Below are 24,138 nucleotides of genomic sequence, written 5' to 3'. Positions count from 1 at the left end.
AAGACAAGTAATGGGAATTCACCTTTATTTCTATAGAAAGGTATTTAACAATTGTAGTGATCAACGATTCTAACAGTGAGTGAGTGAGTGAGTGAGTGACGGAGTGACGGAGTGAGTGACGGAGGGAGGGAGGGAGGTTGCTTGCTTGCTTGAAGGCCGGAGCGAATGTTTTAACCACTAGGATATCCCATGGGGGAAGTAAAGAGACTCGTGAAATTTTGAACGCGTTACTTATTATTTATCACCATCGTGACATTTTAGAGGGTGGTTCATAGGGGTGTGGAGTGGGGGTGATGGTGATTTTTATGGAGTTGCGAGTACAATGTGAATGAACCCCCCTAGAAGTAATGTACAAAGTAAGTGACCCCCCTATTTGTCATGTACAAAATCAATTACTCACCCCTTCCCAGAGCATGTTTACAAAATTGATGACATCGCTGGAAAATTTCACCTCACTAAGACTTACAATTACACATAAGATGCCTGGGCTCTGTCAGCCATAAGGTACGCGGTGAAACGTTCGTGTCCATCTTGCATGTTGGTATTTCGATGGCCTTCGTGAATGTTGTCCAAAGATTCGTAATGGTGATCGCTCTCCCTATCTAACAGCATCCTGTGGTTGTTGGTGGAGTGAACATATGGCGGAAGCATTAAATAGGTCCTTTCGTGGTCATTAGGATGATTTGATCCAAGCATCGATGTACTGGACGCAGTTTCGTTACCTTGATTTCCGTCGTAAATGTCAATGTCTTGGGGCAGTTCTCGTGGAACCATAAACATGACTTGCACTTTTCGTTCCGTATTCCGCTTTGCTGGTATAACGCACCTGAAACATGCATATGAGCACAAATCAGGTCAAATTCTATTGTTATTACGGAAGTACATTTAAAGCTAACTAAAACAAGGTGAGATACCCATTTCCTGATATTGCTGACTATTGCTAAACACTGTAAATCCAAACTCACTCACTCAGAAGATAGGTAACTTCCTGATTTCTTTTACACGATCATGAAAACAACACTCATGCATAATATATATTCTATGTATATCGTATGAATATACGAGTGTCCACTCACCAGTTTAAAGTGGCCAAAACAACAATAAATCCAGCTACTACTATTGCTACTATCACAGCAACTACCACGGTGTCGCTTACATCTGCAAAGGAGAAAACATGACGAATGAATTACAGTTTAACTGTCTATACCTTTGTTACACCTTTACATGGTTTTGTTCACGTTTGGGGCTTCGGAATAGCCTTGTGGTTATGCGTTCGCTCGTCACGTCAAAGACACGGGTTTGATTCCACATATGGGTACAGTTTGTGAAGCCCTTTTCTGGTGTCCTTGCTGTGATTTTGCCCACAGCGGCGTAAAACTATGCCCACTTATTCAGTTTTACACACCGCAACTATTACAACTTTAAACACATCCATACACTGTCATACATCAATATGTACAATACTTTATATGTGAAATATTGACAGTCAGAGGCTTGACATGTTGCTGTGTACCCGCTACGTCGTTGTTAAAGAGATATAAAACCATATCCGCATGGCAACAGACATTCTGCTGATCTACCGTCTCTGAGATTCCAGTTCCTTACTGCGAACCAGCTTCGTGTAAAGTGTAGGAACATTGACATTAGATGCGTGTGATGCACAGAGCCAGACCTGACACAAATTGTCGTCTGTCACCTTGAACAATAGCGCCTCGCATCTCAATCACCGTCATTTGCCAAATTGTGGTAAATGGGGTCTAGATTAATTCGCTGAAAGTTTATCACTTGAGAGGAAAGGTGGGGTGTTTCAGTCGAGGGCTACGCATTCAAACTGAGAGTCACATTATTGCTCTCGTGTTATGCTGCAATGTATATTCATCGCTACAGAATCATAAGGAAACCAGTTTGGTTTAAGTTTCATTAACATTTTTAGAAAACAATGCTTCTCTAATTCGGGCACAAATCTACATGCTAACACTTACACGTTGCTTTTTGTGCAGCGCCAGGGTGTGCAGATGACCCGTTATAAGAAGCTGCTTCTGGCACGCTCTCAAGTTGAGTCTCCCGATGACATGCAGAATGACAGGATTGGAACTGTCCGGCAGATGTACAATTTCTAGAGCATTTTCTCTGGCAAACATCGCCATAATACCCGTCGTTACAACCTAGACTGCATGTGCCTGTATCCGGACGGCACGGTCCGAGTGTGGCAGTCCTGGTCTTGCAATTAATGCCGCAACGTCTACTGCACAGGGGGCCATAGTAACCATCTGAACAATGGCCTTGACATTGGGCATAACGCTGGTGACAACCATCTTTACATTCAGAGCAAAGCTTCTGACAGGTCCTACCATAGAAACCCTCCCTACATTCGATGCATAAAGATCCTAGCTGCTTGCAAGACTTACAGTCCCGAGGACAATGTTGAGAACACCGAAGTCCTTTGAATCCATCCACACAACCATCGCAAACCCAAGTACCGTTGTCCTGAAAACAGTTTGTACTTTTGCATCGATGTCCAGAATCTTCATTTAAGCAGGGTTCTTTTGGTATTGAATGAACTGAAGTTTCAACTCTGGGCAATAGAAATCTCTGTTGCGATGATATACATTTTCCTGTGTTTCGTTCACAAAACCCTGATAGACACTGGCACGATTGGTCACACTTCTTACCATACCAGCCAGGTGTGCACCCGTCGACACACGAGACATTATACCTGTAGCACCGTCCACCAGAACAGTTAGGGGGGCATGTTTGGTTGCATCTTATTCCGAAGTATCCTGTGATGCAGTCAGCGCATAGACCTTGACTGGAACAATTGCCCCGACATACATCTGGACATCTCTCAGTACACCCGGATCCCCAGACACCCAGTGGGCATCCCACTGAAATTGTGAAGCATTTGGTAAGTGGAGGGTGCAGCGTTCTTATTCATGAACATATACTAACTGAATAGTATTGAGGCTGTTCACCTTAAAGTCAGCAATATACTACTTACTTAAGATACATGTAAACAAAGTAAAAGTGCTTTATGGTTCAACTTCTTTATTCTACAAGGTCACAACGTTTTGAGACAGATTCTAGTCTCTTCTTCAGGTGAAGTGAGGGTAAAACTAAAGGGTTGCAGTATATATACACATGACAGTAGACTGATAACAATAGGTAACAAGATATACAGGTTTCTATTAATTGATGTACAGGCTTCAATTGATAGATGTACAGGCTTCTAATTATGTACAGGCTTCAACTGATTGGTGTGCTCTTCGTGCCAGGGTAGCTACTATGCAGTTGTAAAGAGACATATTGGTGAAACTGGTCGACCACTGGCTATCAGGTTAAAAGAACACAAAACATCAGTTCAAAATTTGGATCAGAAGTCTGCTGTATGTGAACACATCATGCACAACCCCAATCACAAGATTGTTTGGGACAACACCAGGACATTAGTTAGGAACGCCAATGACTTTAAAAAACGGAAGCTCCTAGAAGCCATTGCAATCAAGCGTAACAATCCCTCAATCAACAGAGACGGAGGTGTTTACTTACCCAATGCATGGAACCACCTTATCCTCAGTGACTAATCTTTATCCAAACATCTTTACCTGTAACTCGTTAACCTAATCAACACACCAATCAGTTGAAGCCTGTACATAATTAGAAGCCTGTACATCTATCAATTGAAGCCTGTACATCAATTAATAGAAACCTGTATATCTTGTTACCTATTGTTATCAGTCTACTGTTATGTGTATATATACTGCAACCCTTTAGTTTTACCCTCACTTCACCTGAAGAAGAGACTAGAATCTGTCTCGAAACGTTGTGACCTTGTAGAATAAAGAAGTTGAACCATAAAGCACTTTTAGTTTGATTCCTCCAACTTCTAAATGCCTTTGAAACAACTTACATGTAAACAGTCGAGTCTCGGACACGCGCTCCAATTGATAATAGAATATAAATGACTGGGTACGGTCGCACCCAAGACGTACAGCACTGACTCGAACGGAAAGGTGGAACATGCAACCCTAGCTCACTCGAACTGTGTTACTGTCTGAGTCGTATCTAACTCGAGTAGTGTTAGTGTATGGACAAATCCTGATTTGAGTAGTGTTAGTGTGTGGACAAATTCTGATTTGAGTATTGTAAGTGTATGGACAAATCCTGATTTGAGTCGTGTTAGTGTGTGGATCATACCTGATTCAACAGTGTATCCACGTCTGAGAAACATCACGATCACCACTGACAGACACCACTGTTGCATTGTGTACATTTATCCTGAAAACAAGGTAAAATACGCAGACTGTAACAGCCATATACACGGAAGTATACAGATGCTTGCAGAACATGGAAAACACAGAAGCTTAGTGTCAAAGAAATATTCCAAAACGAGTGGCAGTTTCATGCTATCCGTGATTATGTTAACAGGTTGGTTGAATGCAAACATTTAGCAGTTTGATCAATCTGTTATACCATATTTTTACAATATTGAACATTATCATCACAAATTACTGACAACGAAAGATATCTATACAAAGATGGAGATCTCTGGTATTTTAAGCACACAGTTCTTAAATCAATATAACCTTAATGATGCACCGGTACTTCAGTTGAAGTTGAAATGTTCATTAATTCTGATGAGTTTATCGGACGCGGACGCTTGAACAGCACATTGACAACATCCTGGTTCCTAGTCGTGTGTGATGCAGCACGCCGTCGTTCCTCTAAACAGTATCATATTTCAGTGTCCGCTTCAGTTCTGTCACTTTTACTTTCGTTATGCGAAACATAAACATGACCATAGGTCAGCTGTCAGTGGTCCCCAGCGTGGTGTATCTCTTCAGTTGTTGACAATCTATATCCTACTTTCATATTGCATTTAAAGTTAAAATATTTTAGATTTAATTGCTAGTTAAATGTATTTCTGTGATAACCTAGTTGTTTTGCTCTCCTTGGCAGACAGGTAAGTATATTAGCCAAAGTTGTTTGTATTCATTTATAAACTTTGTTAGTCACGATATGGCTGAAGTGCTACCAATATGACCTAAACTTTATATCACTTACTCAGTTCTCAGTGTTGCTATAAACTGTTTACAAAATAGCATTAATGGATGTACTCCCAATATGTCTCCATTAATGTACAAACGCAATATAGACATGTTAATTCGAATGGCTGCAAGAACTGCTGATACCAATTAGAAGGTTTAATGGTGCCAGCTTAGGAGGTTTAATGGTGCCAGTGTAGGAGGTTCCATGATCAAGCGAAATTCATATCTAAAGGTTCATGTCAACGTCTCTCTCACTCTCTTTCTCTCTCTCTCTCTACCTCTCTCTCTCTCTCTCTCACACACACACACACAAACAAACAAACAAACACACACACACACCGTGTATACATGCAGTTGAATAGGAATAGGACAATCAAAACGTGTGTCCTTAACATGTTAACATGTTAAGGTGTTTTGTGCAAATATTGTCAGCTAAATTTCAAACTTACCTGCCGTTGACATTGTTGTACAATTGTTTAGTGATACGAAACATAGGTTTAATGTGGGCCATCCCAATATCCTAATAATAGACATGACTCACGGCCCAAAGACTAACGATTTAGGAAGCCCAATAATACCATGAGTCAAACAACGGCTGCAGCAGCCCACAGGTCGTGTACTGGCTGTTATGATAAAGCTGTCTCACTCGGTTTTAGTCCACCACAGTGCAATAGTTATCGTAAATACTTCCTTGTATGTGTTTAATACATACGAGGTTATACATACGCTCTTAAATTACCTCTCACTCTCAGTGCTATGAAGGTGTCATAGTAAGTAAGTACATCCGAGCTACCAGGGGTGTTCAAGAAATAGGGAAGCATAATAATTTGTCTGATATAATTCACTGCTGATATCTTTGGTTTTGGCGGCGCAGTCTTTCATATGCTGTATTTTCCAGAGTTGCCTCCCCTGAGCACGCCGTGTTTAAATGGGTGTGTGTTCGCTCACTCACTTACTTATAGCGTTGTATAATTTCAGCCCACCTAAACTAATATCGAAACTTAGGGGCCGTTCATAATTTATGGCAAGTGGGTAAAGCACGGTGATGATGATCGTAAGGTGTGGGTGGGTGGAGGGGACACCCTTTTGTCCTGGGGAGGTAGAGGATGTCTTCCATTTTGCACACATCTGTTCAGTGCTCAGCAATTTTATACGAAAAAATATTAGCAAATATAAAAAAAATCATCAGAATCGCAACACAGCATATGTCTAGTATTATCAATATGTTGCCATTTAACCACAGCAATGAAACTTTGAAATTTAAGATATTTTTCTGCATGAATTGACAGTCAAGGAATAATTAAATGACAAAGCTAAAAGCAAAAAGGACGAAAAACTGTAGATGGCAAAAAAACCAACCAAGACTCATTTAGTTGTGCGCGTAAATATGGTTAACATGACGTTAACAAGTGCAGTTAACATGCAACACTGTCCGTAAGGAATCACACGAGGGTTAATAGCCGAGCACATTGTCAATGGCAGTTTTGTTTTTGGCGGTGGGCTTAATCCAATCTATCAAGATTCTGTGCAAGAAGATATCTAGAGTTGCTACCTCCCAAAGGCTTGCTTTGCTTGTTTTAAATTCGGTTAGTGTTAGCACAGCATGTGGACACAGTAGTTTGTAATGGATTCAGACAGTTTTATAATATACAGCATAAAGCGTTTTGTTGTTGGTGGAGAGCAGTAAGATGAAGACCTCAGCGATCACCGTTCGGATGACTACAATTCTTCCATCGACATCTAACAGGGGCTCCTTTCACAAAGCAACCGTAACTAAGGTTAACCTTAACTCCCATTCTTTAACACTGCACCAAGGTTACCTAAGTCGAAGGTAACTTAGTGCAATGTTAAAGAATGGGATTTAAGGTTAACCTTAGTAAAGGTTGCTTCGTGAAAGGAAGCCCAGGACAGATGATGGTTAAATATGTTTGGTGTGATGTCAACTCCTGATCTGCACCACAACTTGCTGAAATCATTGCTGTTTTTTGTTAAAGTCATATATCTACCAACTCATGTTCGATATTCCCTGCTGGATCTTCAGTAGCCAATGCAACTAACGTGAGTGAATGAGTTTAGTTTTACACCGCACTCAGAAATATTTCAGGTTTATGGCGACTGCCTGTAAATAATCGAGTCTGGAACAGACACACCAGTAACCAACAGCATGAGCACTGATTTGCGCAATTGGGAAATGATGACATGAGTCAACTAAGTCAGCGAGTCTGACCACCCGGTCACGTTAGTCTCTCCTTACGACAAGCATGGGTTACATCGCCTCTTTTGCATTATTGGAAACCCTTAACCAGAAAGTGATTTGCATAACTGACAACTTAATTTGAACCTTCCATGCCGTTCGGTTGAATGAATGGATGGGATATTCTAGTTAATAGATCTCAGATACCCACAGTGCCAAATTGACCTCGATGTTGATTACAAAGGAAAATGGCTGTTTGTCTTGAAGATAAAATATTCCGTTCCCGGACTGTACGTTCGTTGACTTTCACGAAGGTCACATTTTCTTTCCTTGCATCTGCTAGTTTCCACCAGATAAGCTCTTTTACGTGATCTCAGTAATAGGCAGTCATGACAGTATGTAAAGTACAGCTGTGCGCTGACAGCCCCCTTTCCAACACTCCTATGGCTAACAGAATAGCTGAGACAAAGTGTCGATATAATAATTTCAATTTTGAAAGATAAAGAGTGGACGTTTAAGTTTTGACTGAAAATTTGCAAATTGTTTTATCGCCATTTTAGAAGTTTATGAGTCAAAAATAAAACATATGACTTTATAGAGTTAGATTGCATAGAGTAAGGAAGGATACCAATGTATCGATAAACAACTGCTTTATTGTTGTGAGAGATTTGTTATCATTACCTTACTACCCCATCTTCAACACAGCATCTCAAAGCCATAAACTTGTAGGCTTCATTTCTTGAAACGTTGCATTATGAAAATGTATTTCACAAACTACATCATACTCGTGATCATTTTATTTGGCATAATCGGCTCTCTCTGCTACCGTTCAGTGTTGAGGCATCCACTTTGACATTCAGCTGAAAAGTCCATGAGTGGACAGAAGCTGACGTCACATGCGAGGTACATGTTGTCATGGTGATGGGGCACTTCGAAGACGTCGAAGTAGAAACGCGTCAACTTGTAAACATGTCCAATGATGTGCGTGAAATGGTTCGCTTCACACCTGTATCAACAAACAAGGGACAATAATCATATGGAACTCTCTGTAGTGAAACAAACATGAAAGGAACTCTCAGTTATGAAGTTTGATTTATTTGTCGTTCTACTGTCTCATAAGTCATTATTTTGTAGATGCTTCTTTAGTAGATGAATATGTTACATCGCAGACATCGTGCCTCAGAAGGTGAGTGTTCAATAATGACTAGACTTTACTAATTAGGTGTAATCTTAAATATGATATTTGTTAATTTCAACACAGAAAGGCATTGTGTATTGTTATCTTTATTATATGTTGGTGATACGGGTTTACCTGTTATGTATGATTGGGACTTGTGTGGAGTTTCCTCGTGTGATGTAGCAGTTGTCCACCAGCAGTTTGACATCGGCAGCAACACTGGTGTCTACCTGGACGTAGACACGTGACCCAAGACCGACCTCAACTAGACTCCCCTTCATTTCGTTTGTGTAAGCAGCATCTGTAAAAAACTTGATAGCAGCCTCATGACCTTGAATTTTGCTTGTTGCCTGAACGGTGACCTTGGACTTGTCAACGGGAACGAACCCTTTGACATCGGTTTCGTGTTTTTGGAGGACACATTGCAAGTTGTAGCGCCATCTTGCACCGTCCACTAGATTTGTCAGAGCGTCTATCTCATATTCAATCAGATAGTTGTTGAAAGTCACTGTATTGTTTTTATCCTGGAACAGAAGATCCATTAGTCAAGTTCAAAAGTGTCTTGTTCCAAATGTCTTGTTCCAATATATCGTTTGAAAGAATTTCGTGTTTAAAGAATAGGCCATACATTCATGGAGATGGTGATGCTAAATTGACGAGGTAAATGTTTGTCATGTACTGTTCTAAAGTAGACATTTTCAGTCGTCTCACAAACGTGAACAATTCCTTAGTGGTGTAAAAAGACATCATACTTCGATAAGTGTGTTGCAATCTTTGTAGGAGACATTAAAAACTAGGAAATCTCCCTCCAGGACACCAGGACAGAATGCGTTCGACATGAAGATGTTCTTCTTCACAGAAGTCGGGAATACAGTAGTGATGTCTTGAGTGTTCACTCTTACCATCCAGTTGCTTTGGGAGCAAGTTAGGTTAACAGAGTGTTCCAGAGATACTGAAACATGTACAGGTACTGCAGTTACACATATATCTAAAACATGCGATAAAGCACAAAACCCCTGACGTTTTCTAAAATATAATTCAGATGTATTTATACAGATATACGTCTAAAGATACATTCTACACTGATCCAATCTCTTTAAGAAAATGAGATAATAACACACCCACATAAGGTATTTAAACTGAGTGACTTTAGTTTTACGCCGCAATATGCAGTTTCCCAGCTATATGATGGCAGTATGTAAATAATCGAGTCTGCTCCAGACAATCCATTAAGACTCCTTCACACATATTTCGAACTGACAGGAATCAAGGACAATCGTCCATAAGAAAAATATTTCCAAAATTCGAACCACATTCGGAAGGGGTTGTGAAAATAAGCAACTTTTTCAAGCTTTATAAGAATGCAACTCCCAAATACTATCAGTCGTTTAAGTGACAGGTGGACATGTTTTCGTGCGATTCGGTGGCGTTATGATGACGTCAGGGGTCATTTGAAGAGCATTCGAGACGTTCTAACTGTATTCAAGGTGTATTCGAGGTACATTCGAGCTGTACTTCAATCGAAATGTTCCCATACATTTGAAGTATATTCCCCCTGAGGTCCAGCAGTAATCGAGATACGTTCAGACTCATTCGAGGCGCAAACTGATAGGATTTGGAAGTGGCTTATCTTTCTACTCTTCCTCGAACATATTCAGAATGCATAGAATGGAGTAAAAATACTCAGGACGCAGTAAGGATCCTTAGAATGCAGTTCGAAAGGACCTCATACGCCGTTCGATATTTTTTCCACTTGGAATGTACATCGAAATTTAGAACATCTTCAAAATATTCGGGCATATTACAAGATTGACCCAAACAGTTGAAATGCATTGGAAGTGCAGTATGAAGTTTCAAATCCAATTTCAAGCAATCTCCAGAAATTTTCCTTCCGACATCATCCCGGCTCATTCCACCTCAAGTGTGAAAAAGTTATTATCAACTGCATGAGCATTGATCTAAGCAACAAACATACAATGACATGTGTCAACCAAGTCAGTGAGTCTGATCACCCGTTAGTCGCCAACACGGTTGCTGAAGATCAGTTCTAACCGGATCTTCACGGGTCCACTCACATTGCGAGGATGAATGTAGCGGAACATGCCGGAACTTTCGAAACATTCTTATTACCCCGTGTGTAAAACAAATGAGTACACTTTGGTTCCGATATTTACTCTGCTTTCAGTTACTCAGTTATTCCAGTCATCTAGTTGGCTGAGTGAGAACTTTATTCTTTATGTGATTACTTTCCCTACCCTCATATCTGTTCATACAGAGGAGAAGACCATGAATATGTTCAATATATGTTTGCCTCAAAATAATGTTGAAAAAGCGAAGACATTTGGATTGGAGCCATGTTCTATACCTGCTGGATAAAAAGCCATATAACTAATATACTCACCATCACTGTCATCTGGTGCTGGGACACTGAAATACCCATACATCTCATCCTTCGCTGTGCCAGTGACAAGTACGCCAAAAGGACACACCGAGGAATTACTTTTAATGACGAGGGAACCGGAGACAGGATAGAAGCTGGCTATGGCGAACGTCTGTGAATCTGTTGACCGATGTGACCAGTTTTCATTGATGTTTAGATATGATGCACACTTTGAGGTGGTTATGATAGTAACCTGTCGTGTGTACGTGTTGGAACCGGCCTGGATATCGGGTATGACATAGTCAGTGCCGTACGCTTCCATTGGTCGAACGATCGCAGCAAACGCTTGGTAGTTATATGTGCCGGCTATTTGTAACACAAGTACTGGATTAGAGCTTCTGATGTATACAGCAAATGTTTTATTGAAGTAGTTATCGTAAACCTCCGCTTCATTCAGAATGATAGACTCAACACGTGTGAATGTGTCAATGGTGATTTTGGTACCATCATATACTGCTGTGATACGAATGCTATATTGATCAATTCCAGGAACCATTGGTACAATGAACGACTTCCCCCATGTTTCTATTGGGGGCACCTGACTCATAGCTCCATCACATCTGTTCCCAGGATAGCACAACAAAGGAGCGCCTGAAAACACTGCCACTGAATGACTACTCTCTACAACGGTCCCTCCCAGATCACATACACTGAGAGAGGAACTTCTGTTAGAGGCAATCTGGAGCAGTTCGCCCTTTTGCATGGCAATATTGAGCTTGCTTCCCTGCTTGTAATAGTTACCCCTGAATGGGTAAGAACAGGTGGAGTTAAGATGAACGGTGACATTTGTAAAGTTATGGACTGACATCACTCCGAGCAAAGCGTTATTTGGCACTGATGGTATGATGTACTTGGTAGACAGAGACTTCAATGGAAGAACCGGAAATGCATCCACTATATCATCGTCAAGCCTTTGCTGCATGATAGTGAGACTGACTTCCGTTGTGCAAATAAGCTCTACCGTACGATTCTTCTCCACAGCAGTACCCAAGTTCAACATTCTGTTTGTCGGAAGCTGGAACTGAGTCACACTGTCGTTCCGAGGCAGCTGAAGGATGTACTGAACACTGTCGACGTCTGTCACATTGCACAACCCTTCTCTCTTGTGCGTGATGTGTAGAAACTCAAGGTTGGGGCTAGAAGGGAATGGTAATAGGGCGAATTTGAACTGGTGGCCGTGGTACACTGCAGAACCTGATTTATTAAAAAAAGAGAATGAAAGTTTACAGGACCGAACGCTACTGAACGCTGATTGTATTTCACGTATTGCCTCTTCATAACTTTTCGCCGCTAGATTAATGTTCTTACAGATATTGTTGAAAGGGCGGTTATAGTATCTTGCTTTGTGTTCAGTGCGTGTTATAGTACCAGGATACCGTCTTATTGTCTGTAGTTGTTTTTTTTGTGAAGGAATATGTTGTTGTGCAGGGTGGCAAGTGATTCTAAAGAAGCTGCATGCATTTCCTCAGTAATGACAAAGCTGTGTTGTCTGTTTCATGTGTTTAAGGGTATTTCAACATTGTATCTTTTATATCCTTTACGATAAAAAGAGGTATCGACACTGACCAACAGTGAAATGTATCAAACAGCATAAAAGCACACATTTCATTATTTAAAACTCTCTGACAAAGTTCATTGTGTCATAAAATTCATTTTTAATACAACTGTACACTTATCAGATACTATTGACATTATTTGACAATATAGCCTGTATATCATGGTTTCAGATTCCAATCCTCACCAGCAACTGAGCAACTGACGTGAAGGATCCATAGCAGTAGACCTGTAGAGAACATGGTTGTTGCCAGAGAGTCAGTTCAGCGAATTCGTGGCTCCTTACTTTGTAAAGCCATAATAACAGAAGATAAGATAAAGGACTTTATATATGTCATCGTGTATGTGTGGGTGGCGGGTTTCAAGTCAGTCTACCTACAACGCAATTCGCTTACAGTGCGAAAATCTGGTGTACCTACCAAAGATTAAGATAGAAATAGGATGCGAGATTCCAGAAAACTTACAGCACTGAATGAATACTTTGGACCCAAGATCACATTCGTATATACGATCTGGGGTTTCCAGGAAAAGTGGAAAACACTCCTGATCTTCAGGAGTTAAATTTAATAAGAAACATTATTTTTCAGGCAATTTACAATGTACAAAAAGTGTTTACTGGACTTTGTCATGGTGATGACAGTGACCACCTGCCTTGAATAGTGGTCCTCTGGAAATTAGATGACAGGCGTGCCCCAGTCAGTTTTAACCTTGCAGTTACACTTAGAAATAAGCTTTGATTGTACCCATTGTACAACGAAATGACAGATACGTTACCAGATTAATATGATGCCTGAGGTTTAAAGAAGTATGTTGCAATAAAGGTAATGACGCCAAACAATATGTCAGATTTCAGCCAAATGCGTTACATTTGATGCATTCAACAATAGTGATAAAATTTCTCTTTCAAGCCAAGTGCCGAAGGATGATTCAATTCTTATTTTACTGACCAAATGCGATCAGCTTTTGAATGCATTGCAAGGTTCTTGAGGACCTGCACAAGTGATGCGAAAAGAATGTTCGGGTTAAGAATTCACCACCAAATGTTACGTCACTTTGATGAATTTATAGCTAATATACAATCTCATACTGAGATATCACATGGGGCTATACACCTTATGTAATGACAGTTTCATTGTTAGTAAAATGTATGTGAGTGACGTGTCCTACAAGAAGACCAGGGCCAATTACCAATCTTCAGAACACCTGGTGTCATCACTGCTGTTCCAATAATCTTCATTCCTACTCTGCCCTTAAACCATTTGGAATATGTTTCGGTAGATTTTACAGAAAGATATAGATTTCAGTATAGGCCTGCATGCTGGTCTCTGAGGCCACATGTGTATCTTTCTCTAATTACTAGTGGCTTTTGGAAACTTGTACTATGATCCTGAATACCGTAAATCCTTATCAAACAACCTCTGGGGGCAAAAGTCATGCGACGATCTTCCGTATCTGGAACACATATGCTTGGTTGTATCTTGGTTGTATCTTGGTTGTATCTTGGTTGTAAAATGCATGAGCAGCTGGAATAGTGCAAGTCATATTCGAAATGACCCTCGTGCCAGCTATACAGCACATCTACAGCTCTTGGCCAAGGTTTATTTCGTTACACGGTGTTAACGGTCATATTTCCTTGGACTTTGGCATTTTCCAGAGTTATTAGTCATTTTAACGTCTCGTATATTGTTTCTCCAAGATTACTACTGAGTCGTAGACAATATTACTTATTTGCTTGAGAATACCGTAGTATCGATGGAGTAAAATGTTCATAATCTAATAAATACACACAAAATGAAAATCAGTCAATATAACCCTATGTATCACCATTCCATAAAGACGTTTTAGCAATACTCCAGAAATATCTCCTCGGCAGACAACAGAAATGTTTCACACATTGTGTGTACCCTTGTGTGGAAACGACCCAGAGATTTCACATCAAACGCAAGGCTATTCCATCTTCCATGGGAATGATCCGCATTAGAGACACCAGTTCATAATAACATATTATTGCAAGCAGTGCATTTAAGAACATCACAAACAGAAACGTTGGACGATTTCTGCTTTATATTTTTCATTTACATCTGAAACAAACTTATGTATTGCGGGGAGAAGTGTCTTGTGTTAGCGTGTATATTGTTCCCTAGGCATTTGCAGGAAAATTTGATGCGTTCTGGTACAACCATTATAATCTATGTGTATTAGCGGTTTTCGTTGATGGTCGACAGCGATCTGAACCACATTGGGTCACTCGAGAGGTTTACCTTCTTCCTGAGAGTGAACACGGGGGCCGGGACTTGTTTGTACACACCATCGTTTGTAATGGCATTGCCTTTAGCTACCTCATCATTCACCATCAGTAAACAGCTAAGGAGATCCAGCCTGTCTCCATACGTTTCAAGCACTTCCGCCAGCTTGATGATATACCAAGAACCATGCCTCTTGCTCCTGTAGGACACGTATCCTGGTGATGTTGCGTATCCGAGAAGGAAATCAGATTCGTCAGGGATGACGTTCAGCTCTTTGGGGGAAACCTGAGAACGGCATTTCGGATTGTCGGATCTGTCATGCGGTAAGTCCTCTCTTACCACAGATGCATCGACTGCTGTTCCTTCACGCGGTAATGGCAGTTCTAACCCATCCTCAACGTTCAGGCCTTGCATGCGGACGTTGCCTTGTGCTGCTTGGATGAAGAACATTTTAGGTTTGCCTGCCAACGAAGGACACGCTGATGCTTTGAAAGGGGCTGTGAGGTCAGAAACCTTGACTTCTCTGCAGTTCGTCCCGTACACTCTATCCTTCACGCCATGAGACAGAATACAACAGACGAAAGCGTCAAATGGCTTATGGTCAGTCGTGGAGGCTACGCATTGCAGTTTCTCCACCATTTGTGTGTCAGTAAGGTTGGTGAACAGTCGTATGGTAAACTCTAGTTTACTGAATATGTATTCTAATCTCTTGGCATCAGCGTCGGTGCCTTCTCTCTTCCCAAGACGATGCTGTCTTTCGTACCACCCATCCGCATCAGCCTGGTTTTCCTGGAAGTCGCGGTTGTTGATGATGACGCAGATACCACGAGGACGGGCATTCATTTGATACGCTGAAATAGCAAATGACCTTTGAAAACAAGTGTTATCAGAAGATGACATATCCCCCCGGCCCCTACATGTTTGAAGGACAAATCATCTCACAGTTACTCATTGTTTTTCAGACTAAGTTTGAATTGTTTCCATGGAATTCATGAAAATATAAATGCCATATATCTATAATCAGCAAAATCACAATTTCAAGATCTGTCTCATATATCTGCCAAGATCTGTTGAAAGATATGAAATGGTTTTCGAGTTGTGCTCTGGGAACGAAGCCCATCCCTCCACTTTGAGACTAAGTCCCAAACGTTTCCACGGAAACCAAGAAAATAAGAAATCACAAAAACCTTTAAAAACCAAAAGGCACCACTTTGGGGTCTACCACAAATATCTACCAAATTTTACTGACAGATATTAAGAAGTTTTTGAGTTCTGCTACGGACATGAAACACACCTCTCACTTTTCAGACTAGGTCCAAAACGTTTCCATGGAGAAAACGAGTAAATGATAAAGCACAAGATCCTGTACACAACAAAAGGCACCACTATAGGTTCTGACTGATATATCTACCAAGTTTTGCAGAAAAATATTGAACGGTTTTGGCGTTCTGCTCCGGAAACGAAGCCCACCCCACCATAAAACAAACACTAAAATGTTCTATGGAAAACAAAATATAAATGCCAAAAATCTGTAAATAGCAAAAGGCACAACCATAGGCTGAGATTACTATATCTATAAAGTTTGGTCCAAAAATATTGAACGTTTTCTGACTTATGCTCGGGAAACAAAATGATTACGGACGGACGGACAGACGGACAGACAAGGCGTCGACTATATCCCCCCGCATTACATGCCGGGGGGATAAAAATAATGAAATGTGTTATGTTTTACCTTGACCCAAAGTTCAGGATGTTCAACAGCAGTTTCATAGTTAGCAATCTCTACACAGAAAGTAATATTTAATATACGTATCATCAATCTGAGGATGTGGCTTGTGTACAATGGCACTTCCTGTTAATATGTTAACTGTGGAGCAGGTTGACAGTTCATTGTCTGGTTTGTTGTTTTAGGTCGCACTCCGCTATGAATGTGTCTTTGATTACCCAAGATCGGTTAAAATATATATCTGTGTTGACATTACCAGATTCAGCGTCTTGGACCGGCATAGACAGGAACGACTGAAGGTCATCTAATGCAGCAACATCTCCAGCACCCGTCGTCGTATTAGCAAAGGCGTCCCGCCAGTAAGCAGAAACAGAGTCGGACACAACGCTCAGTGTGTCGGGGACGCCACAGAAACATTTCAACTCAGTCATATTCCCCCGCCTAAAGTCGTGGTACAGATCGGGGTATTCCTTCTCCATGGCACTGATGATGTGGACATCGGGTACGTTGGCATGTTCAAGCAGTTCCTTCCATTTCTGGCTGTTGGTAATAGCATCGCTTCCCAGATCAGCATGGACAGCATTGTCTATAACTCCAGTCTTGAACAGAGATGTCGCCAGTCTCTTCACCTTCAAAAGATAAAAAAGATATGATGGAATAAAAACAATGTAAAGGAGATATATATAATATTTACTTCTTAACATATACCAGATGGTAAAATAAAGTATACTTATTTACACATAAAAAAAATCAGAAGGGATTTTCTTGTATAAAAAGCACAAAACTACTGCTCTAATGCTTCAACAGCTTGTTATGATGTATCACCCGGTGTGTTCAGTCATCCAAAGCAGTTGTTACAGACTGACTGGGTTTGTCCTTTCGACATTTTCCTACCTAACTCAGACAAAAATGTGTTGCTATGTATCTATGATTATGTACAGCAGGCGGTGGGGCAGCCCAGCAGTTACAGCCTTCGCCCGTTACACCGAAGCCCCGGGTTCGATTCCCCACATGGGTACTTGAAGCCCATTTCTGATGTCACCTGTGATATTCATAAAACATTGCTAAAACATTGCTAAAAAGGCGCAAAAGCCAACTCACTCACTCCTTCATTGTGCAGAGAGTCTTCAAATGACAATTAACTGAGTATCCTTGCCGTATAGATAAACAACAGTGAATCCACGACTCAAATATGATAAATTAAATTAACTTCTCTGTACCTTCTGTGTAAGTTTGTTTACCTGGACAATTTTCAACGCCTTACATGTAGCACACTGAGCGTCTTCCGTTGATTCCTCTAGAGTATCTAGTTCCGCGGAGATGATGCCAGCCAAATGGGGATGATCTTTCTTCAAACTGGGTAGGAGGGAATTTTGGAAAGCTTCAAATGTTAATTTCCCGTAGACATATCTGGAAAACAAAGGCAGGGGGAAATTCCTCTAATGGATCGCTTTTTTTCAAATTAGCTAGATCCCGAACGATGTACGCATGACCTACCCTACCGGTAACACCCTGCATAATATTAGTCTTTCGATATGTATTAGATGCCATTGTCAAGCACTAACCTCTGAATGGCATTTGTGGGAGATTTGTGGATGTCAGCTTCGTCATGTTGACGTACACGACGTTTCGGAGTAAATACTTACTAGTTTATTACGTGGTGAAGGAATAAGACTATACCCAAACACTTTGTGTTCCTCAAAATACTGAAGATGACGTCCATAGATTCACAATCTACAAACTCAAACCTTCCCACGTGATAAGTCCATGGCAAGTAATGGGCTCATAGTTGGTCACAAATCTTATGCATTTTTCCTAGTCTGTCGCACAGACCCTGAAGCAAATAGATCCAAGAAAGCCCATGCAAGTCTAGAAAATATGGCAAGTCTAGATTCCTTCAGCTTCAGAAAATCAAATTCTCAGGGCTCAATTTCATTATTTTTGTTTTTTGACTATGAACTTTTTTCAGTAAAATATGTTCATTTCAGAGACTGGTTGTTAGTCTACACTTTTTTTTCCATACACGTCTCCAAACATTAATATGTTGAAAAGATCGGATCCTACGTTTCATAAGGAACACAGCATACAGCATTCATTCATCTACACCTGTAAAATTCTTCATTCTGTAACTTCTTGGTTCTTTTCATGATAATGCTATCTTTGTCCGAGACAGACATGACGTCATCCTCCAAAAGTCGGTCAAGGACAGAAGAGTTCACAAGTTCAAGGTCGCTGATAATATGGTGGTGACATTTTTTCAGAGCGTCTCTGTGAACGTTGAGTCTCTTGTCTTCTTTCTCTGAAGTGGATCTCATAAAGTCAATGCTAATACGGTTAGGGAATGATTTGAAACATACATGATCATTTTAGTTGTCATTTGGCAGCATTTAGAAGTTGTTATAGATGACCACCATATTTATTGGATTAATCGTGTTTAACCTTTTCCACACAACATTACAGATCCTTTCATCAGGTGAACCGACAGTTGATATGACGTCAAAGTGTAAACGTCGTGATATTAGCTGTCAGATCACCTGATAAAGAGATCCGTGATGATCCCGAAACGTTGTGTGGCAAAGATGTTAAAGATTAATCCACAAAATATCTTGGTCATTTTTATCGTCATGAAGTATTTGGGTTTCACGTGGCGCTCGGGTTTACCAAAAAGGGCTGGATTTTCGTCAAACAATACACACATAAGAAATCTAGAAAACATGCAACACATTTAATGGTTTCTGAAAGGTTTGCAATGCATGTTTAACAAAATGGGACTTTGTTGTTGTTTGTGCTGGCGCTTACCAATATTTTAGCTCTATGGTGGCGGTACATAATAAAGTTTGCACCAGACAATCTAGTGATTTAGTGATTTGACAGCACACCGCCGACAATATAATTGGTTCCACTGTATGATCAACAATACGTACAATACGTACCTATTATAAATTGTTTCCTTTCACGAAATATTTGCATGATGTAATCTTCCGTGCAAGAAATGTCCCTTTGCACTTTCTTCGGGTCAACATGTAGTAACCTGACACATTTTTTAGCATACATTTTGAACCTCTCCTCAACATTATGGATACTTTTTATCAACTCTTCTTTCATAATATCCTTGACCTGTGGGAGGTCATCAACACTTGATCCACTAACGTCATCTTCAGTTTCAAGCCTGCATAATCGTTTCAATATATCGTTGACGAGGGAATCTGGCACTCTACTGCGATGTGATTCCGCCATTCATGCAGTAAAGTCGTGAATTCCTAATGTTTCGGGTGTTCGTTCCTGGAAGTAAGTTTACATTGTAAAGGATGTGATAAGAACAGTATAACACAATAACATTAATTATATAGAATTATATCCTAAATGACGAGTTTAGTTTGTATGTATGTATGAATGGATGTCTGTGTATGTCTGTCTCACTGCGTATGTTGTGTATACTGTATATGTGAATGTTACAATTTCGTGAAATGACTAAACCTTTCAGGGCTGTGTCGGTTTATACCCGGACTATCGGCAAAACAATTAATAAATCCGAACCAAACATAAGCACAGTGTTCACACACCTTATTCCCATCTCTTATCTTAACTATGTATGTATGTATGTATGTATGTATGTATGTATGTATGTATGTATGTATGTATGTATGTATGTATGTATGTATGTATGTATGTATGTATGTATGTATGTATGTATGTTCTTTTCTTAATATACGATGGCCAGTGTTAAGATAAGAGATGAGAATAAGGTGTGTGAATAGTGTGCTTCCGTTTGTTTGGATTGATTACTTGTTATTCCCAATAGTCCGGGTATAAACCGACACAACCCAGGCTCGAACGACAGACTGTCGGCCATTCGGGCTTACCCACAATGCGGCCTTAAATATGAATAAGAGACACTATCAAATTTAAAGGAGAAAATATAAAGTTTACCTTCTGTAGATGCTTATCTCTGAATGTGAATGTTAAACTGTACCTATATTTAGAAACGTGTGACGCTATATATATTTATCGATTTCACGTAAAGACTATCTAAAGACTTGTTCTGTTCAACGACGCAGGTGTTGACGCAACAGCACTATGTTATCAACGTCACGTGTCATTAACACAGACGCCCTTGACAAAACCCGAGTAAGGTGACACTGCGTGACTTACTCGGGCAGTCCATTCTTTTCCTGATCGATATGCGTCTCTCGCTATGTATTTGTGTATATACTAGCGAAGAACTGAGACCAGGTCGAGTACGTGGAATACATGATATACCTAGGTAGGCTAACAACACCAAATAAACTTACTCACTCAAACCCTTTTAACTGAAGCTTGTGGTACACCCGACAAGTTTAAAATGAAACTTCGGGAATTTCCCCAGTTACCTTTATAGTAAGATAACTGGCACAATGTGGCAAACGCGCGTTCGCCCTGTCCAGGTACGCAGGAACCTAGTCTTATCAGGCACCACGTACAATTTGTTGTTGCCTTCGTTTCTGATATAGGTTAAGTTCGGGTTTAACATTTCTTTTGGATGTTGAGTGAGTGAGTGAGTGAGTGAGTGAGTGAGTTAAACGCCAATGTGAATAACATATTCCTGTTATAGACATGCTGGTGCTGGGCTCAGACGTCTGACTGTTGAAACTCGCAGCATGAACTCTTATTCGACTCAGGACCATAAGGTTTCGGCCTATACATGGGACCAACCTCAGCGCGACTACTGGTAAACACATATAAGATGATCCACGACCTGACAAATGACCCCAATTTGCATACTTGGGAACGCCCCACAGAACGATCCACTTGAAACAAGAGGGAGACAGGTTGCCTGATAAATATCGAGAAGTTCATTTTCCCCCGTGCGTTTCACGCATGAATTGTTATAGCACACTCTATTTGGGAACAGGTACAATCCCAACGAATTGAATCAACACAATATACTGAGCAAATATGTTTAGGACCACCGATCCATTTCACGAAGCAAATGACATTTTCCTGTTGATGTTTTTTAACAAAACTGTTGAATATCTAAAATGCTTGTCAATGCCCCAATCATCTTTTTGTCTTCGTCTTAACTATAGGTTAGCGTGGAATATCAGTATCTTATGCCTGAAATTGCATTCTTATCATTCGAAGGAATATGCAGTGTTGTTTTAATGGGTAAAGTTGACTTTTCGTCTCCTAAATATTGAATAGATAATAACTACATGTTGTTAATTGTGTTTCATTTAACTTTTTAATATGTTAAAGTTATCTGTTACTGAATGGTGGTGGCTAAATCAGAGTCGCAAGTGGGAAATATTTTTATCCCATTATTTTGTTCCTATTTCTCTGTACGGGCTGATTTTCGTCTATAATTCCGCTGGTGATCGACCGGGAATACATGTCTTGGAAATTTATATAACCGGTTCCAGAGAAATGGTTAATATTCAAACATTATTTCCAAATTTCTGTCATATTTCTATCATGGTCACCAAAATTGTGTACAGAAAACTGAAAATACCTTTTGACATTGATAAGTCAGTGAGAAATATCTTTGTACACAAATTTGTCGGTTTGGGGATTACTCAGTACCAGACTCAGTAGATTTATCAGTGACTAAAAAAATATAAAATACAGACAACTCACCAAAGATCACTCTTTTTTTATGACAAAGTATGGGAACAGTAAAAACCTGATATAGTATGTGTCAATTATCATACAAGACACAACAATGCTGGAAAATTAGGCGGACTTACTGACGTATGCTTTAATTATCACTCTCTGAATCAGTCTCGGTGTCTGAATCACTTGCGAGTCCTAAGTCAATCACTAGTGTGTCAATTTCCCTTTTTACTGCGATTACGCGTTGCCAGTAACCATCTTCAATTGTTTTAACACGTTTCCAACATTCCGACCATTCTTTTGCACCGATTGCAGACATCCTTACATTTATGGCAACTCTTAAGGAATTTTTTGTGAACTGCAAGTTTTGTGAAGCGACATAATTTTTCGCATTTGCCCAAATTAACTCAATCGGGTTTAGGTCTGTGTGGTATGGAGGGAGACGTAGTACATCATGACCATGTTGCTTCAACATCGTGTCTACTCTGTAGACAGGGCCCAATTTGTTGGATTTTGCAGGAAACAATAGTTCGGCTTTAAGCATTTTCTCATCAAATAAGATATTGTGCCTTTGTAGCCACGCTTTTATGTCATCTTTTCTGTTGTCGGTTGTCGGACATTTGTCCACTTGCTTGCTATGATATGGTGCATTATCCATAACGATGACAGAGTGCAATGGAAGGTTTGGGATCAGCTTTTCCTGGAGCCATTAGGAAACATTATCAAGGTTCATCTCGCCATGATAGTCTGCTGATTTGAGTTTGAAATCAAAAACAAGCAAAGCATTTGGAAGAAAACCGTTTTCACCCCTTGCATGAACCACAATAAGCCGAGGTCCGGTGCCAGACGGAGGTTGAACCCTATTCATTACGACTTCACCCTCAAGTTGCCAACACTTTGGGACAATGTGGTGTACATGCAACCATGTTTCATCGATAAAGATGAGTGTTCGATTTTCTTCTATGTATTTCTTTATTGCACGCAAGTATTGCAAACGCTTGGAAACAATGTCTTTAAGTTCCATTAAAAGTTTACGGTTTGACTGCGTTTTTCGCCACCTAAACCCCATGTCTTTGAGATTTTTTCGAAAACTTTCCTTAGAACCCTTGTAGTTCAACTGGCACTTTGCCATATCATACATCGTATCCAGATTGGGTAGTTGTTTTTATACGCCATATAAACTTTGTACAAATTGACGGACTGCACACCGGTCGAATTCATCAAGTTTGTAACTGCAAGTTTGGGGTTTGCGCTACTTGGTGGGACTAATAAATGTAGGTCCACTCGCACTCCTACCACCTTCTGCCTTAATGCGCTTTAAAGCTGCCGTTGAGAGTCCAGTAGCAAGGCTACTTTGTAAAAGAGAATCTGCTTTGGTTGCACAAATTTTGTCCATATACATGATAACATTGTATGCTATCTCCCTTGCCTGAGAATGAACTATTTGCCCATGTTTTCCTAACTTGGACATTTTTTACTACAACTGAAATCTGTTTAACAGTATTGAGACAGGTGTAAAACAGTAGCGAGACAGGTGTTGCACAGTAGTGGTGTTGATTTCATGTCACGGTTAGCATGTATTGCACGTGCATAATCGTCAAGCTACCTGTAGCAGCCAAGTGTACTCGCCCAATTCGTTGTACCGCCTCTCTTGTCACAAATGCGTTTAGTGCGCAGGATCATGTAATATGCGTCTAGCAGTAATTTCTCGTGAGGTCATGAACAGCGTATTCACGCTTGGTCGTCTGGGTGGAACAGGCTTATCCTTCAACACTTCACATTTCGAAGTATCATGTTTTGCAGAGTCCCATGTGCACGTGTGGTTGATAACGACCCCTGACCCCTAAGCAGGATGTTCTAGTACTGGAAATATGTTGCCGAAATGCTGAAATGTTGTAAAAAGTGCTTTTCACTGTAAGCAGAGAAAAGTTGGCATGACGATATTTCCCTGGGAAGCACTTCCCCCTAACCCTTGAACTTCATGATTTATGTCCATCAAGCCGTTCGAACCCATGGAATTCAAATTAGGATACATCAAGTGTTTTTGACCACGTTTTGTACAAATTGTGATATACTGTAGATTGCTAGTTGAAATACACACAAATACACGCGCACACGCACACGCACACGCACAGATACGTACATACATAACAATAATATTACACGC

At 40.3% G+C, this 24,138-nt stretch overlaps 3 protein-coding genes across 5 annotated transcripts; all 3 read right to left on the bottom strand.

The window, feature by feature from the left end:
• Nucleotides 1-8: 8 nt before the first annotated feature.
• LOC137277677 (cell death abnormality protein 1-like) lies at nt 9-5,532 on the bottom strand. The gene is made up of 5 exons (XM_067809549.1): nt 5,495-5,532; nt 4,195-4,275; nt 1,983-2,885; nt 1,077-1,158; nt 9-826 (listed from the first exon to the last, which is right to left on the bottom strand). Exons 2-5 carry the CDS (start codon nt 4,268-4,270, stop codon nt 469-471), a joined length of 1,419 nt encoding a protein of 472 aa, XP_067665650.1. The 5' UTR covers nt 4,271-4,275; nt 5,495-5,532; the 3' UTR covers nt 9-468.
• A 2,489-nt stretch (nt 5,533-8,021) lies between these two features.
• On the bottom strand, nt 8,022-12,818 carry LOC137277673 (uncharacterized). Its single transcript, XM_067809540.1, has 5 exons — nt 12,598-12,818; nt 10,818-12,050; nt 9,169-9,368; nt 8,552-8,940; nt 8,022-8,245 (listed from the first exon to the last, which is right to left on the bottom strand). Exons 1-5 carry the CDS (start codon nt 12,650-12,652, stop codon nt 8,062-8,064), a joined length of 2,061 nt encoding a protein of 686 aa, XP_067665641.1. The 5' UTR covers nt 12,653-12,818; the 3' UTR covers nt 8,022-8,061.
• A 1,638-nt stretch (nt 12,819-14,456) lies between these two features.
• Nucleotides 14,457-20,780, bottom strand: LOC137277675 (uncharacterized). 3 transcript variants are annotated; one of them, XM_067809541.1, is made up of 6 exons: nt 20,679-20,780; nt 19,316-19,664; nt 18,489-18,681; nt 17,624-17,792; nt 16,639-17,011; nt 14,457-15,507 (listed from the first exon to the last, which is right to left on the bottom strand). In XM_067809541.1, the coding sequence occupies exons 2-6, from the start codon at nt 19,617-19,619 to the stop codon at nt 14,609-14,611; spliced, it is 1,938 nt and encodes a 645-aa protein (XP_067665642.1). In that variant the 5' UTR covers nt 19,620-19,664; nt 20,679-20,780; the 3' UTR covers nt 14,457-14,608. The 3 variants fall into 3 exon arrangements, with proteins under 3 accessions (XP_067665642.1, XP_067665643.1, XP_067665644.1); XM_067809542.1 differs by having other exon boundaries at nt 20,675-20,756; XM_067809543.1 differs by lacking the exon at nt 20,679-20,780 and adding an exon at nt 20,313-20,479.
• Nucleotides 20,781-24,138: the final 3,358 nt, after the last annotated feature.

The sequence above is a fragment of the Haliotis asinina genome, chromosome 3, assembly GCF_037392515.1.
Source record: "Haliotis asinina isolate JCU_RB_2024 chromosome 3, JCU_Hal_asi_v2, whole genome shotgun sequence".
Taxonomy (NCBI): Eukaryota; Metazoa; Mollusca; class Gastropoda; order Lepetellida; family Haliotidae; genus Haliotis; species Haliotis asinina.
Note: the sequence above shows the minus strand (reverse complement) of the source record. Positions and strands in the feature narration are given on the sequence as shown.